This window comes from Macrobrachium rosenbergii, chromosome 3, assembly GCF_040412425.1.
Source record: "Macrobrachium rosenbergii isolate ZJJX-2024 chromosome 3, ASM4041242v1, whole genome shotgun sequence".
In the NCBI taxonomy this organism is placed as follows: Eukaryota; Metazoa; Arthropoda; class Malacostraca; order Decapoda; family Palaemonidae; genus Macrobrachium; species Macrobrachium rosenbergii.
Window position 1 is genome coordinate 27,440,723 of NC_089743.1, and position 22,975 is coordinate 27,463,697.

A 22,975-nucleotide genomic window follows, 5' to 3' on the forward strand; every position below is an offset into this window, starting at 1 on the left:
AGACAGTGGGCACTTCCCCCCTCCCAACATTTCCCATTTCCTTTTGGGATTTTTCTTTTGCTCAGCTGACTTGTGTTGACTCAGTTTAGTTGCTTCAGACTACATTTCCCTGTCTTCTTTTCATCTAGTTGTGGATTCATGGTGGGTAGTTTTGCTCTTCGCTTTATCCTCATTTAGTGGAGGAAAGAGGCCATCTCTCAGAATCAGAGAACAGGTCTCGGTTATCTTAGAGTATTTCAGTAGCCATTAAGTATTTGCTGAACCATAGCTTTCTTCTTCAAGTAGAGTACGTTTTGTAAGTTTACAAAAATCTTCTTTTAGGTCTGCCAGCACTTGTCTTCATAGTTTCATGGGGACCCCCTGTTATGATACAGGTGCTTTATCGGCGCTGAAACTGTCTTCAGTCGAAGATTCAGGGTTTTTTTTCATCTGTCTTGTTCCTTTGAAAAGACGTACTCGAGACTGACAAGAGCCTTGGACGTGCTGAGATGGAGTTTGTTGTCATGGTCTATCTCTTTAGATTGTTGAAGTTTTGTTTTACTGAACTTTTTACTCAGTATGATTGACTCTTCTCTGCACCAGCTTAGGGAGGTTGAGGTACCAGCTTAATGTATTTGTAGTGCTAGTTTAGGGAGTTTGTAGTGCCAGTGGGATTTTAGTGAGAAAGAGTGTTCAAGCTTTTTAATTGAGTGGTCAAAGGTATTTCTGACATTGCAGGCAAATGTCCTCATGCTTATACTAACTTGGTTTGGAAGAAGTGAAAACACTTATGCTCCTATCTGTCATAAAGGCTGCTGTTTTGGTTTCTCCTTCAGGTCACCTTCCAAGCTTGACTCTCTTTTAAGGTGACAAGGGAGGATATATTGGTACAAGTAATACCTCTTTCTCACATGTATTTTGTACCTTTCAGGGATGCGTTCGACCCTCAGGTTCTGGTAGGAGGCCCAATTGCTGGTCTTCTGGCATGCTTGGAGAGACTTGAGAGCAGAACCTTAAAATGGTGGAGGTACTGAAGGAGAGTTTATAGCCATTCCTTTGTGTCTTCTCAAACAGAAGTATCACTTTCTTCAGTGCTAGGTTGTAATTAGAGAGACTGCAATGGAGAAGGAATTGGTAATGAGATTATTACCTCTGACTTTTTCCTAGTGCCATAAGCAACCGGATATTGGTGCCCAGTGTTAAATGTATCAAGACTGAATAACTTTATGCATCTGTCCCCATTCTTTTAGGGTTTTTCCAGCTTGGTTTTAGGGACTTCCCAAAGAATGACGATGTTTTGGTGGACATGCAGGATGCATTTTCCTCATACCAACACATCCTGTCATGTGAGTTCCTCCGATGTGTATTTGCAGGGAGGGTATTGCTGTTCCAGGTGCTTGGTTTTTGGCTTGTGAACAACACCTAAAGGAATTTGTTGCTCATAGGCAGATGGTGTCATCTTTTCAGAGCAAGAATTCTTCTCTACTAAGACAACTGGTTCAAGTTGGCCAACTCTGTTGACAGTGTTCTGAAGGCCAAGGACCAGTTACTTCACCTGGCTCAGTCTATGTGCATTAGGATTTTCAGTCGACTTCCCTAGCTCCTCCTCAGTCCATTCTTTACCTGGTGATGAGGGTATACTTTCGTAATTTGCAGGCATTTCTGTCGGAGGACAAATAAAAAACTTCTTACTTCTCGAAGAATTTTAGCCCTGAAGGGAAGCTTCCTACACGGTAATCGTTTTCTTTCGTAGGAAACATGGCTTCACTGGAGAATTTGTTAAAGTAATCAGGCACAATTACAGTGCAGTCTCAGTATAACAGATAAGTAAATCCAAGACCATCATTATTGCCAGGTTCCATAGGAGGGACGCCAAAACTAAGACTTAACATTACATCCAGGTTTTGTTTTTCCCTCTGTCTTGTGTCGTTACACTGACTTACAACACACCATAGAATGGTCAAAACTACACCCAGTAGACCTTAAAGACCTCAGTTTGGTGGAAAGACCATCAAAGACTCCTAGTAGGTTTATCCCTGAGAGCTTGAACTCTTGGCTATATGGTTTCTGCAATACAAAAACCTGGTCATAAACTAAGTCATAATGGAAAGACTGCTTCTTTGGGTGGAAATAAACAACAAAATATTGGTTCACTAGTTCATTTTGCAGAAGGCCATTGTTTTTGGTAATTGAGGATTCAGGAAGAACAAGCCTGCCTATAGAATGTTCATTACAACTGCAAGTCCAACTGCTACTGTGGGATTTGTGAAGTATTCAAATATGACCTTATTAGCATGTGGATGAACAGGAATAGCCAATCTACTGCTAGACCTTTGAAGGCTTTCAGGCTTGAGCGGTGGATGCGTTTCTTCAAACTTGGCCTATGCCTCCCCTTTTATCTACTCTAAGGAAAGCAGTAGTAGCCTCAGAGGGAATTATTTTTTTTTTTTTTTTTTTACTTTCCAGCTCTCTCAGTAGATGTCTTGTATCCTTCTGCTGAGGAATCGACTCAAACTACTGAATTTCATGTGTTTTACTAACTTCCGCATCCTGCACAACCACTTTGAGATGCTCACCCGTCTCCTCCCAAAGAGGGATTTTTCAAAAGTATCACGGATTCTGTCCTTAATCAAATGGAAAACAACTGCGGCCAAGCGGCAGTTTGAGTATTGCTCTGGGGGTCGTTCTAGAGGAATTTCCAGCACCTGTACCCCTGTAGACATCAAAGATTCTCTGCTTTCTTGGATGTAGTAAGAGTTTTTTGCTGTCTACTTTTAAGGTTACAGTTCCATGCTTTCCTCAATATTGCATCATGTACAACTGGATCTGACTAATAATCATCACCTCATGGTACTAAGATCACTTGACATTATATCTGCACATCCTTTTGAGCCTCTGGAATGAGTTCCATTGAAGTATTTACTATGAAACAATTTTTGTTGGCATTATTGGCAGTTAAAAGTGTAAGTTTATAGCAGGCACTCTCCTTTGATACTTGCCTACTGTTAAAGTAGACCCTACCCAACCTCCCCACTACTTAGTAGGCTGTCAAGGAGAATTCTCACCACAGCTAAAACATTCAAAACACACCTGGTAGGAGAACAGGTATACTAGACAGTAATCCAGGCAGCCATTTAATATTTTCTTTTGTTTGAATGCCAACTCGCCTATTGGTGAAGAGTATAAGCTGTCTTTACCAGTAAGTTAAGTAATGAATTTTATGAAATTTTATATAATTTTCACTAAAAGAGAACTACATTAATCAAAAGCTGTACCAGCCAAAGTTGCATTACTTCAGTGCACTAAGACAAGTGAAATGTGCACAGTGCACCAAGCAAAATAATTAACAGTATCTGTGACACCTGGAATACTTTCAGTTACTAGGTCTTCAAAATTCCCTTCTTTCCCAGAACTAAAGCTGTGATAGGTGAAGATCCACTTGCTTGCTTACTTGTCAGTGACATTACTATTCATGCAACAATTTTCATTTTGGTGTCACTTCAAAAGTAGAATATTCAAAATATTTGAATATTATCAGAAATGAAATGAGTGATTCAAAGGACAGATTTTGAGTGATGCATCTTAAGTGATTCATAAACATCTGCCCCTTATGGTTTTTTTTTGCCTGTTGCTTAAATCCAGTCCAGTCTTTGGGCTGATGTCTGAATCTTTAGGTATAAAGAATTGTTCTTCCAAAGGGTCGGGAAGGGATGAAAGATCCACCTCAAGATAGATACCTATAACCCCTTGCTCTATGAAAAAGTTTTTATATATTTATATTAGCTGTCTCATAATGTTTTGGTCTGCACTACCTTTTGTTTCCTTTGTGGTCTCATGGCCACCAATTGTCCTGTGCCTGGGTAGATTTACAAAATTTGCTCTTCTGACAGATGTGGCAGGCACATACTGCTCAAAACTTGTAATCTTGCAACAGAAGTGTTGTCTTTACTTTTGTTTGAACTGTGACAAGAAACAGTTTTTGCAATGAATTCTGGAGGTTTCAGGCTAGGTTCTGTCCTGACACTTGCATATGACACTGCATTGCATGATTTCAACACTGTGCTTTCTTTCTTTCAGAATTTTACAAGCTTTCTTACATATTGTGTTTCTCCTTTACACAACAAGAGCAGCCCCCTTTTAGTGTGTGGACAGAGGCATATCTACTAAGGGAAAGGAAAAAGCAAATCCTGGAATGTCAAATTAGGATAAGGAAAGAGGTGAAGCCCAATAGGATTTTGCAGGTTGGGGGATATCTTCTGCTGCACCACATGAAGTGGAAGTTGTCCCTTTGGAGGAACAGCTTTGTTTCCAATGGGTCCGGGTGGCACTGTGCCCCCTCCTCAAGGAGATGATTGTCAGTTTTAAGGAGGTTTCAAATAATTTTTCTGCAACAGATGGCTGTCTTCCTGTCTCAGAAAATTAAAACCTCTGATGGGAACCTACATCCCGTTGGTCCTAGACGTCATGATGTGCATCAGGAAGCTTGGCTCCCTCTCTCGGCTGCTCTCAACACAGTTATGCTGTCTATCTTACAGAAGGCTCAAGCAAGGAAGTGACACTTGTTGGCAATCCACCTGAAGGGTTAGTCATTGTGACAAGATTCCCTGTTAAGGCAAATGGCAGCTTTGACCGAGTGGATGTTGGACAAACCCTCATTCCAAGTGATTGCCAAGCTTCTCCCATGTCTGGAAGTGGATCTGTTTACTAGGTGGGAGAAAACTAGCTTCCAGTTTGTGCATCTTCAAACCTGTGTGGATTCAGGCATTAGCAGGAAGAGATTCATCAGAAAAGTTAAAAGTGTGGGTAGTCACTTCCTTCCTCCAATGTCCCAGATTTTGAACCTAACCGGGTATCTAGTGGCCCAAACTGGCTCAGCAATCATTGATTCATTTGGTCACAAAAGTAGGTAAGGAAATCAGTCCCACTGCCCCCATCCATTGTTCTGTCCCTGATAGTAGGAAGGAAAGTCGCCTACACATCCTTTCTGAGCAGTAACCTTTATGTGTGGATTTTCTAGATCTGGTCTACTGTGATTTTTCATCTAACACTGCAGAAACTACAGACTTCATCTACCCAGCAAGCCCAGTCTGTATGGAAAGTATGGTTGAGTTACCTCCACAAAGACAGTCTAGTTGAAATTATGACTGAAACTGTTCTAATTTTTTTTATCAATCTTTTGAGGAGAAGTGCCTTGCCCTTAGTCCTTGAACTAGGTTCTATGACTCTTGTCATCTTTTATTCAGTGGTCTCTCAATCTGACCACAACCCACATGCTTCAAAAGATGGTCTTCTAGACCACCCTGGCATCATGCTTCATCACCCTCACACCTAGCAGTTATTTGCTATTGTCCCCTGGGCCTTCATTCATGGCAAAGAATGAGGACCTGTTGAAGAGGAAATCCAGCCCCTTCAGCTTGAAAACCAAGGTAAGGTTGAGCTCGTTGCAGAACTGAAATGAGCTTGTCTTGGCAAAGGTAGATGAGGAAGTTCTGTGATATGATGGTACATGCTCTTGTCTGGAGAGAGACCCTTCTATGACACCATTTGCAGAAGATGGTCCTCTTTCCTAGGTACATATTCACTAACAAACAATGGAATCACACAATCTTTCACAGCCCTGTGATTGGAAAACCTCTCTCTCTCACCGGGTATGTTAGATGCCATACAGTTAGGATGTAACTGTATGGGTTTGATGAGACTACGGAACATTACTTGTGGGGTGTACAGACTACTTTGTCCCCCCTACCTGACCCTAATAACTGACCTGATCTTCCAGGATGTTCTGCTTGCCCAAATGTACTTACTGTACCTGGCTACTCAATGGCTTAAGCAGCTGCCAACTTGTGCATCCGCAACACTAACATATACTTGATTCAAGAACCTGTAACCCCCCATTTGTTGACAGGTTATAATGGTTGCAGTGTTGCTCATCAACACCTCAGAGTGCCTCCTTACATGATCTAGGAACACCTGCCGCAATAACCACTCTGGTAGCATTTCCAAGATGATGTGCTGATGTATCCTTCATCCATGCACCTGGAATTGACTCTTCTCTTGGGTGTGTGCCTCATTCTTTGACGCTTCTGTGAACAGAAGCATTTCTGGTGAGGGATGAGCTCGGTGAAACCCCCTTTAAGAGGTGTTCTGTTGTCTAGCCACCACACGATATCCTCTGACTTCCCAACTTGAGGGCACAGGTTGTGAAGAAGGAACTTCAAGAGCAGACCAGTGTTGCTTCAATTGCCACGATCTTCTCCATGACTTCAGATAACTCAGGACCACCTGCCACACCTGAGCTGGTTCTTGCTGCTGCCAAATCAAAGAGCATGCTGCTTGGGAATGAGATTGGATTCTCCCAGTTGATCACAATGCCTGACCTGAATGAGACAAAAGGCTAGAGATCACTAAAGGAGGAAGGATGCTAGGACTAACCAATCATCTTAGGTATTTGCAAATAGACAAATACTTTCTGGTAGACCCAAAACTAAGGCAAAGTAAATCCCTAATGAGCTATCACCAGTCTAAAGCACGGGGCTTTCAATTAGAAAATTGTCTCCTTGCAGACAAAGTGAAGCTGCTATACCATCCTAGAACCTTGATGAATGGCTACTTGAAAGTATGCATCCTGCATATCTATCAAAAGCATAGTTGCACTCTTTGATGGAGTCTAATCCTGAGGGCATACTTGTTAAAGGCTAAAAGATTGATTACTGGTGTCCACTCCCCAGTTGCTCTATGAAAAAGAGGTGACTGTAAAAGCTTGAAAATTATTGATCCTTAATTTCCACAGCACATTACTCTTGTCATTTATTCCACCTCCGACACAAAGGCCAGAATTGTTGACCATAGATTTCCACAAATCTGGAGAATAGCATGTGCTTGAGACAGGCAGGACAAAGGGTCCTTGTGCCTGTACCCAACAATGAAGGTTTTGCCAGTGGATAAATTAACTGTGCAGAGGTTTTGAGTGATGTGGTTAATAATGGAGTCTAGGGAATTCTCTCTCCTAAGCTCAACTGCTACCTCTTCGGGTAGAGAGGAGCCAACAATGTTTCCTCACCCTCTCCTCGAACTGTTTCTTCAGCAAGAAGTTACTCGTGTGAGAAACCTGTCTCAGAAACATGGAGATAATCCTTTCTTTTGTGAAAAATGTTTGCCCCATTGGTTGTGATCTAGTGTAGGATACCATGAACTCTGTAGACTGAGTCATCTAACTGCAGAGGAGTAGCCTCTGCAGAGTAGCTCTTCTGGCGTAAAAGCAGCGTGGGAAGGAGTCTGGTCAATCTGCTGGAGGCATCTCAACACTGTGAGCCAATTATGACCAAGGCAACCTGATCAAAGGTAATGGCATCTGGGGCATTCTCTGCTGTATAGGTGAAGCCGAAAGCACCCCTGATACTACACTCGTGGATGAGCGAAATAATCTTTCCGAAGAGCTGTTCCAGATTGGCTTGAGGAGAGGAACCATCGGGGCAGGAAAGATCCTGGGGCATAAACTGCCCCTTTTTCTAAACTTGAGTTGACAGACTTTGATCCTACCACCCCTCCGCTCCTATACTTGGTCGCAACCAAGGAAGAAGACAAGAGGATAAGGGCAAAATGCTGCTTCCCTTTTCACTAGTATGCCTTGCTCATATTCCACACCAAAGGGTTGGTGAAGGGTGGAACAGGACAACTCAAAACACTTGCCAGAGGGTCAACTACTGGAAGAACTACAGCAACCAGAGGGATCCCCTTCCTTAGCAGTAGATCAAGAAGTCGTAGGGGCTGCAGAAACAGCTGCAGTGTTTTAGAGTTGTCCGTCTTTGCCAAAATAGAAACTACAGTACCTGGAATAATTAGAGCATGCCTGACTTCTTGTACTCGTATGACAACTACTGAGTGCCACACCATTCATTCTGGAAGGGGCAGAGCTGGGTGTAGGAGGAAGAGGAATGGAAATTGGGGGAAGAAAGAGCTAGAGATGGTGGCACTACTGGGAGAGTATTACCCCTAAAGAAGTTAACAAATACCTTGTCCTTCTTCCTCCTCTTTACTAATTTCTCCCTCTGGGGAGAGAGGCAGGACGTAAATACATCACATGTTAAACAGTGTACACAGTACAGTCTATATAACCCAAATAAAAAGAGCAATTATGTGTCTACCAGTAAGGGGGACATACAGCAACCACATGGCTGCCAAGTCCCTCACATTGGTGTTGGTCATGTTTCTTCTCCATAATGAAAAAGAAACAAGGCCAAAGTGACAGTAATCAAAAAGTACACAGTGCAAATACACTTGCAAAGCAATGATCAGTGAGTACACAAGGTAGAGAATGAGGAAGAGCATCGTCTCTATCTGGCAGCCAAAGAAATAATGAAGAGCAACATTAGGCGAGTGCCATCTCCAGCTCGCACCTTTGACCTCACTGCTTTTGCATTTCTATACCCGACATGCAAAAAAGTGTTTCCATATGCAGACCAGGGGAACCATGTGTGCATGCACTACCCCTGGAACAAGTAGCTCTGCTTTCTTCTGTGGTAATGGGTGGGAATTTTGGGTGATGTAGAAAGTGGCTGCTTAAAAGTAATGGGTTTGTATTAACAAAATCATTTTTCTTTATACTTATTTGCCTAACTGTCATTGCTCTAACAATTGAAGCACATGCTTTTAGGTCTTATTTTCCTTTCTGTGATGTTGACTTTATACTTACCTCTGTCTGCACCATTGCAGGACGTTGTGCACGAAGATTGCGGACGGTCTGGAACATGTCAACAACTCCCTCGTACTGCATGCGCTCAAGAACTTGACTCAGCGTAATAAATACTCCAGTGCGACCAACACCCGCGCTAGAAATTCAGATTAACAATTGTATATATGTATATACTGTATATATATATATATGTGTATGTATATATATATATATGTATGTGTATATATATATATATGTGTATGTGTATATATATGTGTATATGTGTATATGTATATGTATATGTGTGTGTGTATATATATATATTTATATATATATATATATATATATGTGTGTGTGTGTGTGTGTGTGTGTGTGTGTGTGTGTGTGTGTGTGTGTGTGTGTGTGTGTGTGTGTGTGTGTGTGTGTGTGTAAAGGACTGGGTAAGCTTGACATGAAGATGAAAATTGCTGTGTAAAGCTGGAGACACCTAAATTAACTTATTTTAGATGATCCTTAATTTATTACATAGCTTTGAACAAAACTTAATTATGATAGGTCAAAGAGCATCTCATAATACACCTTTGTGACACAATAAAAAAATACCCTGCTGCTCAATAACAATGGGCTACTTTACGGCGAGAGACAAAACATGAGAAAAAGATATATCTAAAAGCAAAATTATAACTGTCAAGGTAAAAGGGTACAGAATTCTATACAGTACTCAACTTTACCCTTAGTTATCAGTATCATTGCAGTTGACAAGTTGAAACATGATATTGCCTTCTTTTACTGAGCTGAGTTGATTAAGTGAGGTAAGAAAGATGGGGAAATACATAATCATTTGATTAAGAACATGGACACAGTATTAAGAAAAAACAAAAGGGAGTAGAGAAGTATGAAATAAAATATTAGAAAACAAATCTAAAGAGGCAAAAAAAAAAAGAAGGTAACTGAAGCATTATGTGGTGGGACATTAAGGTGGTGATATAAAGACAGGAAGGTGGAATCACAAATGCATCAACAGTAAAAGAGAAAAGTATGCTTTAACTCTAGCAGATCAGAAGACAAGTAAAGAAGAGGATACAGTAGTGTGTACACAAGAAGAGGAGGAGACCAAAAGGAAAGTGGCAAGGGGAAGTTGGATTTTTCAGAGGATTGGTATTAGAAAATCATGGGAGTGCCCACAATTTCCACAGATCTAGGCACACTTGTGGGTGCAGGGTCCACTCCGTAGGAAGAATCTGGTTCCGACGGCTGAGTTGGTCCTGCAAGAACGTTCAGTTTTCCTTGCACAAACCGAGGGAACAGAGCCACCCTGTTGCTGTCCACCCACAGAAGAAGGTCCCTCGCAGTCTCGAACAGGGAGAAGGAATGGGTACCTCCCTGTTTCCGAATATAAGCTAGAGCCATAGAGTTGTCGGCGTGAACAGCAACTGCTTGGCCTGAGACGTGGGCCGAAAAATCCTGGAGAGCGAGGTGAATGGCCAACAGTTCCTTGGCGTTGATGTGGAGCTTCTTCTGTTCGGTCAACCAAACCCCTGACGTCCTGAAGTTACCTAGATGTGCTCCCCAACCAACTTTGGATGCGTCTGAGAACATCTGCAGAGATGGTTGTCTTGGGAGGAGATCTAGACCCTCCGAAAGTCTTTCCGGCGATTTCCACCAAAGATGATGTCTCTTGACGTCGGGGGGAATGTTGAAGATCGTGGAGTCCAGTTGAGTTCTTCTGTCCCCAGAACTCTTCAGGAAAAACTGCAAGGGTCTCATGTGTAGACGACCTAACTTGACGAATTGCTCCACTGACGACAGAGTTCCCAGGAGAGCCATCCACTGACGGGCGGAGCAACTGTCCAGGAGGAGAAACTTCTCCACCGTAAGAAGGCAGGAGGAAACCCTTTTGGGGGACAGAAAAGCCCGAAAAGCTAGACTGTCCAGAGTCATCGCCAAATAAAGAATCCTCTGCAAAGGAATTAAGCTCGACTTTTCCGTGTTTACCAGAATCCCTAAGGCTCGAGCTAACCTTAGGGTTCTGTGAAGGTCCTCCATGCAGCGGTCCCTTGACGATGAACGGAGTAGCCAGTCGTCGAGGTACAAGGAGATCCGAACTCACTCCAGGTGGAGCCAGTGACCTATCGGGGCGAGGACCCTGGTGAATACCTGCGGGGCTGTCGATAGGCCGAAGCAGAGATCCCGGAACTGGAAAACTTTGTCCTTGAAAACAAACCAAAGATACCTCCTGGAGTCTTGATGTACTGGAATGTGGAAGTAGGCATCTTCCATGTTGAGGGTCACCATCCAATCCCCCTGAGTTAGAGCCTGAAGAACGGAGCGGTTCGTTTCCATGGAAAACTTGGTTTTCACTAAGTACAGATTGAGAGCGCTTACGTCGAGAACTGGCCTCCAACCCCCTGATGACTTGGGGACTACAAACGGATGGTTGTAGAAACCTGGGGTTGACACATCCTGTACTTCTTTGATGACTGTTTTCCTTAAGAGAGACTGGTCTTCTGTCTCTAGGGCCGAAAACTTGACTGAGCCTCTTGAGTATGCTGTCAAGGAAATGGGAGAAGTGGAGAGAGGAGGAGGTTGGTCGAACAGAAGGCGGTAGCCCAGCTGGAGCACTTGAATCACCCACTGATCTGCACCTCTGTCTCTCCATTCCTCCCAAAAGAGACTGAGTCTGGCCCCCACCGGCGCATGGAGGACAGGGTTCCTACTTACTGGCAGGACGACCTTGGGGTTTAGAGGAGAACTTGTGACCTCTGGAGTTGGAGCAGGGCCTTGAGTAAGGTTTGGGTCTGGCGTTACGAAATGGATGTCTGGTAAGAGGAGACACCATCTTGGTCGAAGGAGCGGGAGTAGGCCTGGGTTTGGTGGAAGACATAGGGTGTGCGGCGTTGTCTTCTTATCCATGGCTGAAAGGACGTCTTTCACTATTGATTCTGGGAAAAGGCCTTCCTTGTCAAAAGGTGCGAACATCAAGGCGGCCTTTTGTGAAGAAGTCACAGCCTTAGATAAGAAAGAGCACCAAGTCTCCCTCTTCTTCAGAGTGGCCATGGCGAAGAGGGAGGAAAGTTCGCCTGCCACATCACGGATAGCAATGTCGGTGCAGGTAAGGATCCCGTGATTCTCTCCAAGACGTCTTCTGCAATATTAGCCTGCTTAACTTGTTTAAAAATAGCTCCCATCGACCAATCAAGAAAACTGACAATCTCTAGGAGCTTGTAGAGGTTTTTGGAAAGGTGTTCTACATCCAGTGCAGAAAAGAAAGTCTTGGCAGCTTCAAAGGAAATGCGTCTTGAAGGGTCCACAAGGGAGCCAAAATCCCCTTGTGCTGAGATTGCAGAGCCTAGTGAAGGAGGGTACGCAAAAGACGCTTTACCCGAGGATCTCTTAGCTTCCAACCAAGCCTCTACCTCCTTCAAGGCTTTCTTGGAGGCGGTGGAGAGTACCAATTTGGGAAGGGAAGTGTTAGAACACTGCTTTCCCAGTGGCAACGTGGAATTCGGGGAAGAGGGGGCTGTCGGCTGAAAATGTTGAGGGTACGACTGCAGCAGAAAGTTGAGCAGAGAAGCGTAATGAGAAGAAGGCACTGAGTCAACGGGACCTTCCTCTTCACCAGAAAGAATCAGTTCCGTGCCAAGATCGTCCAGGAGTTGAGGAAGAACAACTTCTTGGTCTCCAGGAATACAAAGCACTTTGCAGACTACCTTTTCTAGCTTCTCCTCCAGCAGACTAGATTCCTGGAAAGGTGAGGATGAAGCCAAAGGAGCAGACACTTCCTGTGTAGGAGGAGGAGGAAGAGGCACAGGAACTTGAGGCAGATCCTTCTGGAGAGGGCTAGGCATCTTGAATGACTTAGGTGACTTGGGAGGGAGCGTCTGAAATGCATCTTCTTGATCAGAATCACATGCTGAGTAACCAGGTGTAGGGCTAGCTGTCCTTTTCTTACAGAGTTTAGGGTCCCTAAGGCAGGAATTATCAGAAGATTGCCTCTTTAAGGGTCGAGAGGCATGATCCCACTTGCGATGATGAGGAGGGGGAGGATCTGAAGAGCTGGAAGATGAAAAGACTGAAGATGAACTGCTACTACTCTCATCTGAAGAACTTACCCTTAGGGAGTGATGTTTCGAAGTTGAACGTCTTGACGAAGATTCTGGGGACACGATCCTGTGACGTCGACAATGTCGAGAAGAGCGACGAGTCGATGGAGAAACACTACGCGAACTAGTGCGTCTACGACTCTTCGAAGCCTTGCGACATTCACTTTTGCGACTCTTCGAAGCTTTTCGATGCTTCGAAGAGGAGTCAAGCTTACATCTTTCGACATTAGGACTAAGGCTTTTCGGTGCCTTAGAGGACGGGCCTGCTCGTGGGCAAGAATTTCTGACCTTTTCGCCAGCGCTGGACTGTCTTCTAGCCTCAGAAGGCGAGCAGGACAGCTGCCTTTGCTCAAAAGAGTCAGAAAAACGAGCAGACTCTCCTGAAACACGATCACGAACAACACCACTGTTATCACCAACACTGACGTCATCACCAACACTAACGCCCGGACTATGGCGCAAACGCACTAAACTTAAGACAGAATCCATGAAAAGGTTCATTTGCACTTCCATTTGAGTTCTGAAGAGATCAAATTCTGATTTATCAGCCTCGAGGCTGGGCTTGGCTTTAGGGAAAACATACTGGGAAGCTGGTGAAGAAGAGGGGAGGAATAGGAGGAGGGGAAAGAGCAAAAGTAGAAGAGGGAGGAGGGGGGAGGAAGGAACAGCCGGTAAAGGGGATGATGCTGATGCCACCCGCGAAAAAGTTAGCCTAGCTTCCTTACGCTTAAAAGCCTTCCTATCCCTATCCTTAAGCAGCTTTACCTGATGGGAATTGTATGTGTGCCAAAACTCCTGACCCCATTCAATACACTCACGGCATGTGTTCTCCTGGGAACACTCCTGACCCCTACAGGCTGTACACAAAGAGTGACGGTTGTACTTAAGTTTAACAAGTTTAGCAGAGCACAAATTCCCTGCGCAAACTCTAGATCCAGAGAAGCTGGAATCCGACATAGCTACCTATTTCATGGAGCTAAGCTAGCTAGGTTAACAAACAAGACACTGAGTACTTCACTAAGAAGAGACGCCAGAAAGAAGCGCATCGAGAGCTGAAGTGAATCTAAACAGTTTGAATTGAACGGACGCACGAGATGCGTTCATAACACGCCCGAGATTGAAACTGGAGCTGTTTACTGGGCTAGTCTCCTTCCACTCCCCCCCCACCGACATCCGTTGGGGTTGGGTCTCCCGCCAATTATATCAGCGTTCCAAACAAAGTTTGAAAAAATATATCTCGGACGTGTCGAAATTTAAGAGATTAAAGCTTTTACAGTGTTTTGGTAAGGCATTATAATGAAATAACAATGTGTGTATAAGACCTGTACTACATAGTGCAACAGAAACACGGGCACTTACAAGGAAAATGGATGAAATTTTGAAGAGGTGTGACTACAAAATGCCAAGACTGAATAGTGTGGTGTAAATGTTAGATTACAACCCTGTAGGGGGTTACTTCTGAAAATGCACCTCATATTGTGCTCTACTGGCACTACTAAAGTGTTTACAGCATCTCTTCCACCCCTAGTTATACTCACTCACATTTTTACATTACATCTGTATTCCTACTTCTTTTCTTATCTCTTTTCTCCCAATTTCACCTTTAGATCCTTGTACTTCATCTCATTTATTTCCTAGATCTCAATATCTTGCTGTGCAACCACTTCAATTCCCTCTTTTCATTGTCTCAAGTACTGAATGACTGAAAGTGCCCCAGTGCTTGGCTTTATAGCCATATTTCATAATTCATTTACTCATTCATTCATTCATCAGATTATAAATGAAACAGCTAATGAGAGCTATGGTGTTCAGTAACTGGACACAAGACCCAAATTTCATAGACTGAGATGCTTGGACTAGTGATGTGAAACATGACCAATTAGTTAGAAAAGTAGATACAGAAGTAGCAGAATGAAGGCAAGCAGGAAGGCGAAGAACATGATATACAACACTGAAACAAGATGGAAATTTCAAATACTATGAATGTTGTAAACATCATTTAGTATCTGTTTTTCATTTTCTTCCTTTGCTCCTGACTAAAGGTCCACTTCACTTACCTACAATGTACAGTAATGGGGCCATCTTGTCCAAATTGTTCCTTGGTCTTATGCACTTGTCCAATAAAGTCAATAAACCCTTCACCAGACTTTGGCACACCCTGTCAATGAAAATTTCAGAAATGTAGCTCTTCAGCAATACTATCCCTTACATATTTCTTAATCATATTTCCTTGAAAGATGAATAACATGCATTCATGGCAAGATAAAAGAAATGCTTTACAAATATACAGTACAACCAACCTGTTCAGGCCATTCAATGAACTGGAACTGTCTTATGGTACGAGACTGGCCATCTCGTGCATCAGTCACCTATTGAGAAAAGAAAATAAAAAGTTTCTTAGGAATTTCATACAAACATGCCTGATATTCTTAGTTTGCCTGTTATAATTATAAAATACAACATACTGGATATTTTTAAAACTGATAGCCAAACGGTACAATACAAAGAATCTCTTGAGATTCAAAGAAAATCTTGAAAATGTTAGATAACTGGAAAAAGAAACATATCAAAATACAGTTCAGTATATAAAACTTCAAATCAGTGAAAAGTTTGCTCAAAATTCACCAGCATAATATTTCTGTTACATACCAAATAAAGTTGAAATAACTAGTGCAGAGGGAGAATCACATTGCTGTACATTGCAACTTATTGTGGTCCTATTAACCCTTAAACGCCGAGCTTCTATTTACAAAAACGTCTCCCGTATGCCGGCGGCGTTCGGTGAGTTAGCGCCGAAGCGGAAAAAAAGTTTTTTTAAAAAAATCACAGCACGCTTAGTTTTTAAGATTAAGAGTTCATTTTTGGCTCATTTTTTTGTCATTGCCTGAGGTTTAGTATGCAACCATCAGAAATGGAAAAAATATCATTATCATATATAAATATTGAAATATATGACAGCGCAAAAAAAATTTTTTCATATATAATTTTATACAAATCGCTGTGAGCAAAACGGTTAAAGCTAACGGGTTATTTTGTTTTTCTTTGTATTGTACACTAAATTGTGATGATTTTGGTATATAACAAATTGTAAAACGATCAAAGCAACACAGAGAAAATATTATCACAAAATGAAGCATGAATTAAGTAATGCATGGACATAAAATTTTTTTTTTTTTTTAAAATTCACTATAAATCGAAATATTGTGCTAGAGACTTCCCGTTTGTTGAAAAATGAAGCTAATTGATTGAATATTACTAGACTGTAAGTGTTTTAGCTTACAATTGCAGTTTTCGACATTTCGGTCGAGTTAAAGTTGACCGAAAGTCGAATTTTTCTATTTATCGTGATTTATATGAAAATATTTCAAAACTGATAAAAGCTACAACCATGAGTTATTTTCTGTTGTATTTTACATGAAATTGCGCACATTTTCATATATAAAACTTTATGTAACGACTAATATAAAACTGTGCAAATATTACGACAACGTGACGAAAGAATTTCTGAGGTGTTCGGCCGAGTTACGCACAAGGACGTAAGGAAAATGTTTTTTCAAAAATTCACCATAAATCGAAATATTGTGCTAGAGACTTCCAATTTATTGCAAAATGAAGGTAAACGATTGAATATTACTAGAATGTAAGTTTTAGCTTACAATTGCATTTTACCATTTCGGTCGAGTTAAAGTTGACCGAAGGTTGAAATTTTGGCAGTTATCGTGATTTATGTGAAAATATTTCAAAACTGATAAAGCTACAATCATGAGCTATTTTCTGTTGTATTCTACATGAAATTGCACACATTTTCATATATAAAAGTTTATGTAACGACTAATGTAAAACGATGCAAACATTACGACAAAGTGACGAAAAGAATTTCCGAGATGTTCGCAGAGTTACTGCACAAGCAGACATAAGGAAAAAGTTTTTTTTTTTTTTCAGAAATTCACCATAAATCGAAATATTGTGCTAGAGACTTCTAGTTTGTTGCAAAATGAAGGTAGATGATTGAAAATTACTAGAATGTAAGAGTTTTAGCTTATAATTGTGTTTTTTTACCATTTCGGTCGAGTTAAAGTTGACCGAAGGTTGAAATTTTGGCAGTTATCGTGATTTATATGAAAATATTTCAAAACTGATAAAAGCTACAACCATGAGTTATTTTCTGTTGTATTCTACATGAAATTGCGCACATTTCCATATATAAAACTTTATGTAACGACTAATATAAAACGATGCAAACATTACGACAACGTGAGAATTTCTGGCATGGACGTAAGGAAAAAGTTTTTTTAAAATTCACCATAAATCGAAATATTGTGCTAGAGACTTCAATTGGTTGCAAAATGAAGGTAAATGATTGAATATTACTAGAATGTAAGAGTTTTAGCTTACAATTGCGTTTTTCGACCATTTCGGTCGAGTCAAAGTTGACCGAAGGTTGAAATTTTGGCAGTTATCGTGGTTTATATGAAAATATTTCCAAACTGATAAAAGCTACAACCATGGGTTGTATTTTGCTGTATTTTACATGAAATTGAGCACATTTTCATATATAAAACTTTACGTAGCGGCTAATATAGAACAGTGCAAAACTTACGACAAAATGACAAAAGAATTTCTGAAATTTTTGGCCGAGTTACCGCACGGGCGTAAGAAAAAAGTTTTTTCAAAAATTCACCATAAATCGAAATATTGTGTTAGAGACTTCCAATTTGTTGCAAAATGAAGGTACATGATTGAATATTACTAGAATGTAAGAGTTTTAGCTTACAATTGCATTTTTCGACCATTTCGGTCGAGTCAAAGTTGACCGAAGGTTGAAATTTTTTGTAGTCGACGTACGGTACGTCCACTTGGCACCCAACAGACAATTTTAGTCGACGTATGATACGTCCAGTAGGCGTTTAAGGGTTAACAGCCAATAACCTAATACCTATACTATATAAATGTAGAAAACCATACATTATGTATATTTTCTCTCTAAAAAAAAAAGGGGGCATTTTAGATGCATAAGTACAATAAATAATAAAATGTAAACATGTTTTGTTGAGCTACTTAAAAGAAACAGTTAATACTTTCATTTTGTTGACAAAGTCACACAGGCATATACTGAATCACATGGTGTGTTATAACTAAAATTTTGATCAAATTTAAGAAATAGCTGGCCAACTGTAATTCTAACTTGTTATTACCTACAATAGCAAATTTGTACAGTCCATATTCCAACTTTAGGCCCTCATAAGTCTTTTGTTAATTTACATGCAAGTAGGACTACAGTTCAATGTTGGGTAAGCATGGGTGTGTTGTATAAAAAATATAAATACAGTACAATTTTACATATACTGTACATTTATGAGTATGTATACTTTCTGAATTATATTACCAAATGTTCCTAGTTAACACGGGTTGTCTGCTTATTGCATTACCCAGCCTAGTGACAAGCAAAAGCTATTCTTCCTTACATAAAAGTTCATTTTTAGACTAAAAAGTGACTATAACATAAAAGAAGCGATTTAAGTCTAAAAAGTGACTATAACATAAAAGAAGCGATTTAAGTTTTAGTCTGATGTTGGAAGTAAATATCAGCAAAATATGAATACAGCTTTAACCATTAATAATGATGGAAATAGTTTTGAATCATAAGCCTTTATTCAGATCATGACAACTATGTGAATAAAGAAACCACTGTATTACTTAACATTTTTTTTTACTATATGACACTTACATTACTACCATTCTGCCTAGCAATTGCGAGGTAATTCTTGTATTATATAATTTTTTTTTTATAACTGGAAAGACCAATGTTCTGTCAGCTTCTCCTACAGAACCATGAAAATGAAAAGGTTGCTCTTAATTGTTGTGATATCTTTCATCTGAGTTCAAAGTTCCAGAAAATAAGGTTCTTGTTCAGCAGTAATTATAACATAAATCTCAAATCAAGCTATTTTAAAATGAATTTTGAATACATGACACAAGAACCTTGAAGGTGACTTAATAATTTATTAAAAAGTTAAACACATGGCCACCACAATATCATGTATTTTAAGAAGACCTTAAGAATGCTTCTTTTATATCACTAATAAAAACCGTACAAATCTCCAACATATAGTATAGTATAAGTTGGAAATATTACCTCTTATATGGAAAAATGTGAGAAAGAACACTGAAGTATCTGGCTGATTTACCTTAAACTCCCTGAGAATATACTGAGGCATATTATATTCAGCTATTGGATCCACCACATAAAACTGATAGCGCTGAGATCGCTCATTCGGCCAATACTGATAACATTTTTCCTGAAAACAATAAACAAATGTCTAATAATACTAAGCAGCACACTAAGAAATATGTAACATACATTTATTATGAAAACTTTAAATCATCAGAGGCACTAACTGAAGATTAACTGGTAAATACCTCTAATTCAAGTAAATGTGGAATAATCAACTAATTAGCTTGCGAAGGAAGTTATTTGTTTTATGCCTCAATTTATTTAACCGAGCCGCACAAAAAGTTGAGTGGATTATTATGCATTTTCACCAAAAAGTTGGCCTTATGTCTGACAACAATCAGCTGGATTTTGGGGGAGATACAGTACTAACTTTTGGAAAGAGGTGACATTTATAGGGAGGTAGATTCCCCTACTTTGTTTCATATGTTCTAGACTTAGGAAACCAAAACCCATGTGCACCACCGTCATAGATTTTGGCACATAAATTTATTTATTACTTGTGACTGGCAACAAATTACAGATATTAGATTTTGGGTTCAACAGGAGTTTATGTATTTTGAGAGGTGGATTCTCATCTTTTTTTGAGGTCTGAATGTTAAGTGATAAATTAGCGTATTCAAACATACTGCTTCATGATTCTCTTTTGAAATACGAGATTACTCTAAGTAGTACAGTACACTGAACTTAGGTAGTTTATTCAACCTAGAAATAATAAATTACCATTTTCACTGATAATTCATACTTCATAATAAATGCATCTAGTATCATGATTTTTAGTCCTGTAAAGCTGAAACAAGCTATGATAGTAAAGAAGAAACAATGTTAAATTATAAAAACAGGTAATTAACCCAATTTAGACTATGCAAGTGACTGAATCTTCATTGCCATTATTCAAGATATTTATAAATATACTTACAAATCACCCACAAATACTATCAGTTTCTCATTTGAAATGGCACTGAAAGAAAATTAACAAGATTACATTACTCTACCTCTTATCATCTGAGTAATCTTCCCATTAAATCCCACTGAGATGAAGTGAAATTTTAAAAACTCATTAATTTCAAGATTTTTATACAGATATCTTTTCATAAGAAAGAAAAACTTTCTCAAATTGGAAAGTACCTAAACAACTTGGCTGAGCAAGGCATTCACATTATATAAAGGCCATTTGAATTGGTTTAGGTATGGTAATTATATATTGCAATTATTTTTAATCTTCACTAATTTGATTGCTGTATTTATATAGGATCTACATATATTTAACACGTACCTGAACAATTCTTATAAATTATTAGACAAAACAGTTTTCATTACTTTACAGCACTTATGTTTTATCATGGATTCTTACAAATATAGAAACAGCTACTAAATTATTTTGATTACCAACATACCTAAATTATTTAAATATATTGTAGATATAAGAGACCTCTCAGGTGTTATTTTACTCTTGCAAGATACAGTACCTTGCACTTTAAAAAATGTTTCCCTTACCCTTCCCATTTCTTTGAGCTTTGTTAACATAACAACAATAGTCGAGTTGTGCTCCCACAACATTCGCCAGAAGTCGTCTACAGTTTCCTGAAGAGGACCTTGTGTTGCAATGTAGGCATATCGATACCTGTTAAGAAAAAAAATTCTGTAATTTGTTGGCAGGCTTTCTCCTTTATGTTGACAGTTATAATTTTACCAAATTACGTATCATCCAGTCCTAGAAAAAAATTCATTATAAAAGAATAGAAATAGGATCAATTAGCATCTACTGTATAATGAAACCTGAATAGAAAGCATACACTGTCCATCTATAGTACATTACTTAACTATTTGAGATTGAAAGCATGTTCCAAAAGTTAACTGTGGTAAAACACTGTTCTGGCTTACCATCTATGAGCTTAGAGATAATTTCTTTTACTAGTACTTGCTGTGGACTGAATTTTTATTATAGGTTTAGCGTTACTGTATTCTGAAGCCAAATAACTGCACTTTAATTTGCTATTGTTTCATAAATAAGAATAAAAAAAAACAAGATTTATCAGTTCTTTTTACTACATGAAAAAGTAGGATAGATTTCCTATCCAATGAAATATTTATGACTGCTATTTATGATTCTATGAATTTTTTAAAAATTGGCAAAAACATTTATTATTTCAAATTTTGGACAATTTGAATGATAATTCAATCTAGATAGATCTCACTTCCTTGGGAGATTGAATTAAACCATCCCACAATACTCTTCAGATGTCATCCCACTGCTACCCAATGACAATACTTATGGTTATTTTTTATTTTCTATTCCTGACATCATTTGACATTAACAGAATCTCTACAGATATCAATCGAATCTTAAAAGGGTTAACTACAAAATTCAGACTTTATCAGACTCACAATGATAACATTATTCACCTGTAACCATCAATAAAGCTGGCATTGATATAGTCTGATCCTTCAGTACCACGGAGGGGCTGCAGACATACTCGACTAGATTCAAATGGCAGGATATTCACTAGGCGATTTTTGAACTTGTTAACTGGCAAGTTGGCACTGACAAATCTTGAAGGCTGAGCTTTAATGTTAGCCAGGCGCTGAAAAAATAATTATGATCACGGCATGTTTGTTAAAAGAATAGCACACCACTAAAATTTTTTAGATAATACTTAAAGTATTGTTATTCCATAATACATAATACATTTTAAAAAATACTTTCACTAACCTTGAACTCCAATTCCATTCCTGTAACATTATCTCCAGGTTCGATAGCCAACAGCTTCTGAATGTGACCATGCAAACTTCGAGCTGGTACCTCTGAAGCACCTGCCATTACTGCTTCCAACAAAGCATCATGAATAAATATATACTGGTCTTCAGTTTGAACCTGTAAAAAAGTTTCATTTAAATATTTTGGCTTTAATGATTTATATCTTTGATAAAATTATCCCCTTAATTGCTTTCAGATACACAAAATGATTTCTGGCATATACATAAAAAAACATTGCTTAATAATTATACTGTAGTTAAGAATCAGTTATGTTAATAACAAGTAAATACCATATAGTTTCTTTGAGCTCGCAGGCAGGTAACATGGCCATATATGTCCACAGTTCGTTCATGCTTGATTCTTTCTAACATAGCATCTATAACGATGAAAGCTCCTGTTCGGCCAACACCAGCACTGAAAGGTAAAATATGATGTCTTATTACACAGGGAAAATAAAAAAATTCATTAAGATTCTATTTTAGTTATATACTGGATCATATATGAAAATTTCTAAGAAATTTTCATGTACTTTTTAAAGAAATCATTAAATAGAAGTAAACTGTATGAATCTGGAGCTCACCTGCAATGAACAATAATTGGCCCTGCATCTGGTGGGTTAACATGTCGTACACGACGGAGGAACATTAAGAAAGGAGTAGGATGGTCTGGAACACCATGGTCTGGCCAAGCAGTGAACTGGAACTGTCGAACTTCACGACGATCCAAACTGCCAGACTGAAATTTTCAAGTATGTAAAATTTTTACTCCACTTACTAAACTAAATGTGATATTCACATGGCTACATACATATACTCAAAAACTTCAGTACCTGCAATCACAAAACAAGTCCAAAAAATATAAAGAAGCAGAATACACACCCACATACCAGTAAGTGATTGGCTATTGGTAATCAATACAGTTAATGCACATCTGTTCTGCAAATTAACTCACTCCACTTATAGTGCCTCCATCCAATAATGTTTTTTTTAAATTTTCAATTCACTTTTACAATTTTCACAATATTGTAAATTAGAAACACTTAAAATGATTGGTACACTCTCACAATATGGTACATTAGAAACCCATTAAAATTACGATAAAAATACTAATACTGTACCAAATTGACTATAATAATAAATAATACACGTTTTCCACTTACGTAAATTTAACATCTAGTCTTACCCTTTGAAGTTGAAACGTTCGAACAGTGTATGTGGCTAACTCTTGAACAT

At 39.2% G+C, this 22,975-nt stretch overlaps 1 protein-coding gene and 1 long non-coding RNA gene across 10 annotated transcripts in view; one reads left to right on the forward strand and one right to left on the reverse strand.

Moving 5' to 3' along the window:
- The window catches only part of LOC136853626 (uncharacterized), a 79,202-nt gene extending 70,371 nt beyond the window's left edge, over positions 1 to 8,831 (forward strand). The window contains exon 3 of the long non-coding RNA XR_010857515.1: positions 8,692 to 8,831. This is a non-coding gene — a long non-coding RNA (uncharacterized lncRNA). The remainder of the gene's footprint in view (positions 1 to 8,691) is intronic.
- Lar (tyrosine-protein phosphatase Lar) overlaps positions 1 to 22,975 on the reverse strand; it is a 1,190,865-nt gene that overhangs the window by 21,135 nt on the left and 1,146,755 nt on the right. For all 9 annotated transcript variants that reach the window (XM_067129385.1, XM_067129424.1, XM_067129376.1 and 6 more), the window contains 10 exons: positions 22,926 to 22,975; positions 22,324 to 22,478; positions 22,034 to 22,157; positions 21,699 to 21,860; positions 21,392 to 21,570; positions 20,483 to 20,609; positions 18,942 to 19,052; positions 15,054 to 15,122; positions 14,811 to 14,911; positions 8,672 to 8,807 (listed from right to left, as the gene is read on the reverse strand). The exon at positions 22,926 to 22,975 is cut by the window's right edge and continues 175 nt beyond it. In XM_067129385.1, the coding sequence (XP_066985486.1) occupies positions 8,672 to 8,807; positions 14,811 to 14,911; positions 15,054 to 15,122; positions 18,942 to 19,052; positions 20,483 to 20,609; positions 21,392 to 21,570; positions 21,699 to 21,860; positions 22,034 to 22,157; positions 22,324 to 22,478; positions 22,926 to 22,975 (1,214 nt within the window). The remainder of the gene's footprint in view (positions 1 to 8,671; positions 8,808 to 14,810; positions 14,912 to 15,053; positions 15,123 to 18,941; positions 19,053 to 20,482; positions 20,610 to 21,391; positions 21,571 to 21,698; positions 21,861 to 22,033; positions 22,158 to 22,323; positions 22,479 to 22,925) is intronic.